At 34.1% G+C, this 11,185-nt stretch overlaps 1 protein-coding gene across 1 annotated transcript; it reads left to right on the top strand.

The window, feature by feature from the left end:
- Positions 1-297: 297 nt before the first annotated feature.
- On the top strand, positions 298-1,626 carry LOC129924723 (uncharacterized). The gene has a single exon (XM_056021222.1). It carries the CDS (start codon positions 298-300, stop codon positions 1,624-1,626), a length of 1,329 nt encoding a protein of 442 aa, XP_055877197.1.
- Positions 1,627-11,185: the final 9,559 nt, after the last annotated feature.

Raw genomic sequence — 11,185 nt, forward strand, 5'->3', positions numbered from 1 at the left:
ACCTCTGGTACGTTGGACGATTTGGTGGGGTGGGGTGGGACAATTGCTTCCATTCCTGTGAGACAGGAGTGCATTTTATCTCTGTTAAGAAAATTATGTTCTGTATCGGTTATCGTTCTTATGTTTACATGTGCTTGTAACTCGTCTGTAATAATGTGTTCACGAAATGTGTGCTGTGTAAGTCATTCAGTGTATTCAAGCCAGACTAAGTGGACATGATTTTCGACTCTGTTATCATTATGTTCATAACAATTTAATACACTGAATCCAAAACTGTGAAGTTGTAAGAATTTCAAAATGGATAGGATATTTCGCCCAGAGAAGTTTGACATCGAGCCCACAGCACCTCAAGCAGCAGAGCATTGGCAGCACTGGTATGAAACGTTTAACAATTTTATATCGGTAGTATCAGTAGACAATCTTGATACTAAGAAACTACTGATAAACTATATCTCTCCTGCTGTATATCAAATGATACTTGATAAAGAGACATTTGATGAAGCAATCCAGACTCTAAATGGCATCTACATACAACCAAAGAATGAGATGTTTGCTAGGCACAGGTTAGCTACTTGCAAACAAGAGCAAGGTCAATCGATAGACGCCTACATGCAGAAATTAAGAATTCTATCCAAAGATTGCAACTTCAAAGCGGTGACTGCTGAACAACACAGAGAAGAGGCTATTAGAGATTCGTTTATCAATGGACTAGTGTCCAACAGCATTCGAAAACGTCTACTTAAAAAGACTGTTTTGAGTTTAAAGGACGCCTTCGAGGAGGCTCGCTTACTAGAACATGCTTATCAGCACTCATTACAGTATGAATCATCACAGCAGGAAACTAATTGCGCGGCAACTACTCCCACCAATTCTTCGGCCTCACCCTTGCCAAATGTAACGATTCCTCAAAGTGCAAGCAATTCACACACACATGAAATAAATGCATTAGCTAGCAAGTGTTACTTCTGCGGCAGGGTTAAGCATCCCCGCTCTCGATGCCCTGCAAGGGAAGCCACATGCAATCAGTGCTTCAAAAAGGGTCACTTTCAAAGAGTTTGCAAATCTAGATCATCAACAGTTTCGGCTATCGCTACTGTGCAGCCTTTGAATTTAAATAAATCTACAATACCAATTTGCATCAACAACGTGCAATTGAAAGCCCTAGTAGACACTGGGAGCTGTGAAAGCTATATTTCGACGCGCATCTCTAAGAAGCACAAATGGCAGACATGTTCCTCAGGCAACAGAATCTTCATGGCTTCCACCCATCTATCTCGAATCAATCAAGGACATATCTACGCTAACATACGTCTAAAAAATGAACGATACGAGGGAGTTAAACTTTCTCTACTAGACAATTTATTTTTATGCTCTGACGTAATTCTTGGACTTGACTTTATAAGTTTGCACCAAAATTTGTTTATTCCTTTCGATGGTCAGAAACCATCGTTGTGCCTGAGTACTCTCCAGCCAGCGAGGGTAGAGGCTCCTAACCTATTTAGTAATCTGTCACCAAACTGTACCCCAGTGGATACAAAGTCTCGCAGATACTCAATTCCAGATAGAAAGTTTATAGAGAAGGAAATTCAACAACTGATAAAGGATGAGATTATTGAACCATCTTAATCTCCCTGGCGTGCATAAATCTCCCTTCCTTTTCCTCCTAGCCATCGACTACATAATGAGGAGAGCAATGAACCAGACTGCTTTTGGTAGTCCATGGCGTGAACAAAATCAAATAACAGACTTGGACTTTGCTGATGACGTTGCACTACACGGGGCTACAAATAAAGACATGCAAGAAATGACGAAGAGCCTAGATAGAGAAGCACACAAAATTGGCCTCGGCATAAACTTAGATAAAACCAAAATTTTGCGAGTGGGATATAAGGCAAAGGGTACCCCCGTCAGACTTGGCGAGTCAAAGTTTGAAGAGCTGGACAAGTTCACTTACCTTGGCAGCATCTCTTTAGGGGCTCCTGTATTTTGACATTCGACATCATGACATGAGATAATGGCGTAATATTTAATGTAAAAACATAATTCGGACACCTCCCTCGCCCACCCTAGCTACGCCACTGCATAGCAGCCTTTGATTTGGTGTCAGAAAACGAAGTTTAAAAAAAAAAACGATTTAAAAATCTGTAAATAAAAACATATCGGAGTGAGTATTTTCTACCACAGGTCAAGGACGTTGGGTTTCTTTGTTAGATGAAACATCGAAAAAAAAAAAGATAAGATAATCAGGACAAAGTCGTATCCGTCCAAGGTCTAAACAGGCCTATAGATCTAGATACCTAACAGCTACTACTCAGAAACAAAACTACTAACTAATTAAACACCCGGTAAAGAAAAATGAATATACTGTTCAATAATGGTGAGTGATTCATAAAGATCTAGGTGGTAGACTAAAGAGCAACCTGTTTTTAAACTAGGTTAGGGGAAGGTCTTATACATTTCTTGAAATGAAAATTACACAGGCAAAGGATTCACAGACAAAGAATCTTAGATCTAGATCTAATTCTTGAAATAGAGACCACTGACACTGACAAAACCAGACAGGAAACGTAGGTGCCAACCAACATCACTAAAGACCAGTAATGATTCAGACATCGCCCCCTCCCCTTTTCAAATAACCGCCAAAACAAATAGAAAAGCAGCAGACAGACAGCAGACGGCAGCGTGCCGATATGATGGACAAAGTCGGCCATGACCTGGGTGAGTGAGTGGCCAAGGTCAGTTCCAGATCGATAAAGTTCCACTGAAAACAAGTTTTAGCCGGGCTAATATAGTACCGTCAATCAACTGGCCAGTGCTGTATACCACTGAATCAGTGCTGTGTGTGACTTGAAGCTTGATTTATGTGGGTTGTGAAGTTATGTGTGTGTGTGTCTAATTTAGATCAAGTTGATACTGTACTCGACAATACCCTCCCTTTTATCAGGAAAAAGGTCACATTTGAACAGCAGACGAAGTGCAATGGGAATGCACTGTGGCCAAGCTAGCTGCAAAGCATTCGGCTTCAAAATCAACGTCTGGGGTTTGAATGCCCATGAAGACTGGACTATTTATTTCATATTTTTTAAAGATATGCTTGAAATGTGTAGGGGACGTCAGCTTTCTTGACCATTGTACTGTCAGCAGGACAGACTCGCAACGGTTGGTCATACACAACTGGGTAAACTTAACATCGGCTACATAGACCTTTAGGTTTCTGAAGCCTTTAGAAAGTGGATACGAGAATAGAGTGAACCTGGAAATTCATAGTTTGAGATCTATTGGAGTCTAAATCTACGTCTTTGCCCTCCCCAGCGGTCCCCTATTCGAGATGGATCCTCTTTATTTTTCAACACATTTCAGATGGTCTTCCTATATTCGATGCTTGTTCGTGGAGCTAAATGTCAGTATATCAGGGGCGGTGCTATAGATGGGCGCAGCATTCTAAGCTTACATATTTTTATAATCTCATCTTTGTTTGATGTTAATAAAAATGTATACATGCATCACAGAGATAGTTCAACTCACGTCTTCTGGACTGATCAATTTACAATCTTAATGATCCAATCCAATATTTACATCTCAACAAAATCGATAGGAGGGGGGGGGGGGGCTTGGATACCTTAACAAAAAAAAAAGGTGGGGAGGCGTCATGTATAAAAGTTTGAGAAAAACCGACTGTCACCGAGATACATGATGCCTATACATTTTGAAATATAGCATACAAAGTGCTAACACCATGTAGCACAGTCCATTACTTGCATAACAAGCCAACTGATGGATTGAACTACTTATTAAATGTGGTAATAAAACTTTGCATACTACAATTACCGCATGATAAGGCAATAAGTTAAAGCACGCTATTCAGTTGTTTTCAGAACGAGGCTAGATGCTCACAAAGTATAGTATACTGCACAGACTAAAACCAAAAAATTCCCAAACTGAAAACAACTAACGCCCAGATCCTTTATTTAAACACTACATTGGATTGTTCAATGTTGAAGTGTCAATTACAGTAGAACAATGGTTGTAGTGTTCAGCTCCAATGTTATATTCTCTGTCCGAATTTCAAACTGTTATTGCTTTGTATGGAAGTCAAGTAGTTCTTAGTTTCAAGAGACATTCAGATGTGTTGACAACTTGCAACCGATTCAAGTGTCAGAATAATAGAATGTATTTCAGACAGCTTAGAAAACAAAAACAAAAAAAAGATAGAAAGACAGAGATCAATTTAAAAAAAAGGAACAAAAAGCCAGAAATTTACATAGACAGACAGACCGATAGACATCTTATCTTATATAATACAGACGTTACTTCAAAAAAGAAGAAGATTACGTCCTACGCGTCATGCATTTAGCCATGCATGTTAACCAATGACTTAAATTCTGCCAAGTCACTGGTTTTCCTGGCTAGCTCAGGCAACCCATTCCATGCTCTAATAGCACTAGGAAAGAAGGAGCATTTGTAAAAATTTGTCCTAGCATATGGGATGAGGAACGTGCCTTTAGATAGATAGAAAGATAGATAGATAGATAGATAGATAGACAGACAGACAGACAGATAGATAGACAGACAGACAGACAGAGACATATAGATAGATGGAATAATTTTTAAGATAACCCTTACAAACTTTGAATATAAAAACTTTGTTCATATCTAAGACAATCACAAAGATCATAAAACAATTTGTTTAGATCTAAAAACAACCCAAATATCTCTAAGCACGCATTCATATTAAAAACTTTGAGAAGCTCATCAAATAAGCCATGCTTTTTTTTTTCTTTTATATCCAAATCTAGAAAAAGAAACTTAATTTAATATTGTCTGATGTCAGAAATAGATACAGAGCTAAAATTGAGTAGAAGAAAAAAAAAGAGAAAAAAAAAATCTGGGCTTTAGGAGTAAAATGTAAGATCCTAGAATGGACATAATTGGTCAATACGGTCACATGCTCTTTCGAATTTCCAATGACGTAAATACAATACAATTTACTAGTAAACTAAAAAAACAACAACAAACAAATAAATCTGTTTCGTTTCCACACTGTGAGACACACACACACACCAAATCTAAGATCTAGAGTCAAGAGCTGGAATTTATCCAGAAGATAGTTTTCAACTCTTTCGAGTTTTTGATTAAAAGTTGTTCAAGACAGCAGAAGTCAACACATTACACAGCGATCACTGACAACAATCTACAATCGCACTCTACCTCACAAACTTTTCCCCTAGCGGTTGTTTTGATATGTCTGCCATAGGATCAATTAACTTCTATAATGAAGTGGATCTTGTTGACAGACATTTTGTTTTGTCAAGACGTGGGGAACAGAAGTGAACACTGGAAGTCTTTCGAGATGAAAGAAAGGAAAGGCCAATAAAGAGACATGTTCGGCTACTGGTTTAAACAAAAACATGCAACATCCAATCAAATTTTACGTGACAAGGATTTGTTTGTTCAGTTTTGCAATGACTTGAAGTGTCAACACTGCTCTATTTTCTAAATTAGATATTTGTCTAGCCACTTAATTGTATTATATCCGTCTTGGGCGAGAACTCTGTATAAAAGGCGCCACCCTTAGAAAAACTCATTCTCACGTTTGTTTACTTTTGGTTAAGAGTTCAAAAACTGTCAAAAGTAATCGATACCATAAACAAATCTATATCTCCAGACGGTTGTTTTCAAGCGGGAATATTAGCAATAATGTCGTAAGTGATGCGTGTAATAAAAATAGATTAGTCTGGAATATTTTATTTTGTATGTCACATTAACGTGATTTAGTCGAGAAATTAGCTATCTTCATGATGTCTGCAAGCAGAAACTCAAGGACTACAGACAGTAATGAAAGTATGTAGAAGGAAATTGCAGAAGATTGGCTAGTGACGACCATAGCCATAGAAAAGAGAAAGATCAAAGTAGATGCATTCTCTCATGAATTGTGGCCAAGTTTGGGGCGATCACAGCAGATTGTGCTCCTACTCAAGAAGAAACCATAACCATCACCATAATATCTGTTAATAAAACCATTAAAACCATTTATATATATATATATATATATATATATATATATATATATATATTGGCGGGGGGGGGGAGGGAGAGAAAAATCTCCTCAACCCACCCACCCCTTCACACGAAAAAATCCTGGTACGCCCATGATATCTATCTATCTATCTATCTATCTATCTATCTATCTATCTATCTATCTATCTATCTCTCTCTCTATATATATATATTATATAAGAACATGAACCAGCAGTGTCAGCATCAACCAGCTTTGAAAATATGAAGCAGCTCTGACAATGTTTGCCGACTCTGAGAACATGAAACAGCGCCGAAAACATCAACCAGCTCAAAAAAAAATTGAACCATCGCTGACACATCAATTAGCTTTGTGAACATCAACCAGCCTTGAAATTGTCAACCAGCTACGAGTGTGCCAAACCAGCCGTTAGAATGTCAACCAGCCCTGAATTTGTCAACAAGCTTTGGGAGTGTCAACCAGCTCTAAAAAGGCCAACCAGTTTGGGAGTGTGAACCAGCTCCGAGTGTTGTCAGATCAGCCCTGAAAGTGTCAACCAGCTCTTAAATTGTCATCCAGTTATTGGAGTGTCAACCATCCTGAGTGTGTTTATCCTGCACTGGGCTCATTAATATTAGAGACTGTCCTGTCCGCCCTCTTTCTTTAAATCTACTAGTGTTTATATATACTGCTGTAACTCTCAGAAGTAACTTTAATAAAACTAAAGTAATCAAATGTAACTAATAATAGATGTATGTAATTAAATGCAGCTACAATTTAGGTTACTTGTAGCCATGTTTGGTCTCTTCTAACTGAAACGATAACTGATAGTGTGGTACAGAAGGGAAAAGCAAAGGGGCGGTGGTTCATTGTTATCATTGTTACTCCCCTGCCCGCCCTTTCCAAACCTCAGGCTCCCAGGATTATGAGTACTCCACGCCACAACCTCACTCATTGCGCATGCGCGTATTGGCTGTTACCTTTTGACCCCAACAGGCGGTGACAATGGCGATCCGAGGACAAAGGCTGGAAGTGATGGCTGTTAGATCTGGTTTAACTACATTATTCATAATCCAGCTCTGGGGCTTTACAATTAGGGATATAATTGGTTTCGGGGGATGGAACAAAAAAAGTGGGGAGCTAAACCAGGACTCCTGGGGGAGGGGCGAGAGGGAAATCCCCACACTTCCGTTCTCCTCACTCCATTAAACCTAACCTTTAACCTCAAAAGATTGACTCGCCTACACTATATGGCTCAAGTCCATTATTCCCTAAAGGTACATAACATTTCCAATGGATTCATTTCTGTTAAAACTTCCCTTCGATTAGTCATCTTAACACTTGTGTATGTTGACCAGTTTCAAGTTTCAATTCATTTGGAATATACCAAGTCTTTAAATTTATCAGCAGAGGAGATTAAATGATATCATAGGTCGGAATAGGGCAGAATATGTCATTGCAAGATTTTAATTCGTAGAGAAAGAAAATGAAATTATGGGAAAGTCTGTCGTATTGATTTCAGTGATATATGTCACCCCTTCAAGATTTTACTTATGGATTCAACTCAGTATCTTAAAGCCTAATTTATACCGGATCGTCGACCTAAATAGCTTATAGTGTTCTGTTACTACAGAGAAATAAATTATTGTAGATAGTTAAGCATTAGAATTAATTAACAGAGATTTCATGTTGATAAAAGAATGCATTGAAAAAACATCATTTTATTACGTCACATCCGTTCAAGTAGGCTTCTTTTCACAAAAACATCCGCAACAAATAATGACGTAATATACACATAGTAACGCATCTAGTCTTCTGAATTCTCAGGTTAGAATACAAACCATTATTGTAGATTATATAGATCTAGGATTTGCATTGTTTCTCTACTTATAATTTGTAAGAAAATCTTGTTAATACTGATCAACAATCACTTGTTTTCTTCTGGTCAAGGTAACTCCTTAAAATAAACCAAAATACAGTCAGACCGTGACCTCTCTAGATAAATAAAATAATAAAACAAATGCCACTTTAGCTGTAGGTGTTAAATAACATTTCAACTGACAGTTAAGTTACGTAAACTAAGTAATCTGAGCCCGAGTCTGTCCCGGACAGATTCAATGTAAGCCAATACTTTCACTGGAAGCAATAATGCCAGCAATGCTAATATTTTGTCGGACATTGATTTCAAGGTAAAGATTGTAAATACAATTAAATATTTAATATGTATCCATTGTAAATGATAAATGTGTGGGGAAACAATAAAAAGGGCTTGAATATATTTGTAAATCTTTGTCTCCCATTCAGTCTGACGTCTGTTTCTGATAACAAAAATTCCGCCAAATCAGCAGAACTCTAGAAAGCTTGAGGAAAGAAAGACAACAAAAGTTTCTTCATTCCCTTAAATTTTGTGTCACTATTTTTTCACTAAATAATATGAGCACTTCTGACACCTGTTATGAGACCAGTAGGCTTTCACTTTTTCAAAGAATGTTCCTAGATTAGAAATGGAGATCATAAAACTTGAACACCTCTGTTAGTTCCTAAATCATGGAACTACTGCACCCCTAAAAATTGTTTCAGACCTTTTTGAAATAAACTGGAAATGAGCTACGATCATGACCGACCACTACCGCAGCAATAAAATTCTCCAATTTCCAATATATAAAACAAAATTTGAAAAATGTCATAATGTCTTTATTTATTCAGACAAAGAAATTTGTGGTTTTGTGCTTATTTATATTCTGGAAACATTTTCATGGAAGACATTTGAAGCAGCAATCTTTCATTGTTTCCAACGTTTGGCATAGTGTGAAAAGTAAAAGACTGTTTCCTTACAGAGATGTTTAATTTCACGAGTTTTTATTTAGAAGTACAATGAACAAAGGCGCATTGTTGAACCCATTGAAACCATTGTAAATAGTGAACATGTTGTGAAGGACTAACTGAGTGGTCTCACGTTGATATATCTCGTTTTTAACTGGGGCTAGAGTTTCAGACTTTTCCCCCTTGTTCCAAGTATAAATGAAGATTTCTTTTTTTTTTTTAAACTTTTCGTTAAAAGTAACAGATATTTTGTTAAAAGTAAAAGACATTTCTTTAAAAGTAAAAGACATTTCTTTAAAAGTAAAAGATATTTCTTTAAAAGTAAAAGATATTTTGTTAAAAGTAAAAGATATTTTGTTAAAAGTAAAAGATATTTTGTTAAAAGTAAAAGATATTTTGTTAAAAGTAAAAGATATTTTGTTAAAAGTAAAAGATATTTCTTTAAAAGTAAAAGATATTTCTTTAAAAGTAAAAGATATTTTGTTAAAAGTAAAAGATATTTTGTTAAAAGTAAAAGATATTTTGTTAAAAGTAAAAGATATTTTGTTAAAAGTAAAAGATATTTTGTTAAAAGTAAAAGATATTTCTTTAAAAGTAAAAGATATTTCTTTAAAAGTAAAAGATATTTTGTTAAAAGTAAAAGATATTTTGTTAAAAGTAAAAGATATTTTGTTAAAAGTAAAAGATATTTTGTTAAAAGTAAAAGATATTTTGTTAAAAGTAAAAGACATTTCTTTAAAAGTAAAAGACATTTCTTTAAAAGTAAAAGATATTTCTTTAAAAGTAAAAGATATTTTGTTAAAAGTAAAAGATATTTTGTTAAAAGTAAAAGATATTTTGTTAAAAGTAAAAGATATTTTGTTAAAAGTAAAAGATATTTTGTTAAAAGTAAAAGATATTTTGTTAAAAGTAACAGATATTTTGTTAAAAGTAACAGATATTTTGTTAAAAGTAACAGATATTTTGTTAAAAGTAACAGATATTTTGTTAAAAGTAACAGATATTTTGTTAAAAGTAAAAGATATTTTGTTAAAACTAAAAGATATTTTGTTAAAAGTAAAAGATATTTCTATAAAAGTAAAAGATATTTTGTTAAAAGTAAAAGATATTTTGTTAAAAGTAAAAGATATTTTGTTAAAAGTAAAAGATATTTTGTTAAAAGTAAAAGATATTTTGTTAAAAGTAAAAGATATTTTGTTAAAAGTAAAAGATATTTTGTTAAAAGTAACAGATATTTTGTTAAAAGTAACAGATATTTTGTTAAAAGTAACAGATATTTTGTTAAAAGTAACAGATATTTTGTTAAAAGTAACAGATATTTTGTTAAAAGTAACAGATATTTTCTTAAAAGTAAAAGATATTTCTATAAAAGTAAAAGATATTTTGTTAAAAGTAAAAGATATTTTGTTAAAAGTAAAAGATATTTTGTTAAAGGTAACAGATATTTTGTTAAAAGTAACAGATATTTTGTTAAAAGTAACAGATATTTTGTTAAAAGTAACAGATATTTTGTTAAAAGTAAAAGATATTTTGTTAAAAGTAACAGATATTTTCTTAAAAGTAACAGATATTTTCTTAAAAGTAACAGATATTTTCTTAAAAGTAAAAGATATTTTGTTAAAAGTAAAAGATATTTTGTTAAAAGTAACAGATATTTTGTTAAAAGTAACAGATATTTTGTTAAAAGTAACAGATATTTTCTTAAAAGTAAAAGATATTTTGTTAAAAGTAACAGATATTTTGTTAAAAGTAACAGATATTTTGTTAAAAGTAACAGATATTTCTATAAAAGTAAAGATAATTGTTTGAAGAAAGAAATAGGTTGAAGTGGAAACTTGATTTCTTTTTTGATGGTCAAAAATTTTTGTTTGTAGATGAAAGTTGATTGAAAATTAAATTTAATTGACTGCAGATGGAAATGGATAAATTCAAAATGGAACATGGATCGATTGATATTACTCGATTGTTTGAAGTTGAAAATTGATTGATTGGAGATGAATGTTAGGATCAAAATTGATTAATTGAAATTGGAAAATGATTGTTTGAAAATGGAATTTGATTAATTGAAAATTGAATGGTTGATGATGGAAGCTGATTCTCTAAATATGGAAATAGATTCTTTGGAAAACTAAGCTCTGTGATAGTAAAAATTTTGTCATATTTTCTTAGTACATTTGACATCTAAGCAATGTCTGACATCTAAGTAATGTCTGACAAGACGCAGATTAAACAGGATCTCTGCTATTCCTGAGCCAGTCATTTAATTTACATTATAAAAAAGCAAGAAAAAACACTTGGAATACTTGAAATTAAATGTACACTCACAACTACTGACGTCAGAGTATT

The sequence above is a fragment of the Biomphalaria glabrata genome, chromosome 2, assembly GCF_947242115.1.
Source record: "Biomphalaria glabrata chromosome 2, xgBioGlab47.1, whole genome shotgun sequence".
In the NCBI taxonomy this organism is placed as follows: Eukaryota; Metazoa; Mollusca; class Gastropoda; family Planorbidae; genus Biomphalaria; species Biomphalaria glabrata.

Excerpts from the sequence above, each read along its gene's own strand:
- LOC129924723 (XM_056021222.1), top strand. The coding sequence starts at position 298 with ATGGATAGGATATTTCGCCCAGAGAAGTTTGACATCGAGCCCACAGCA.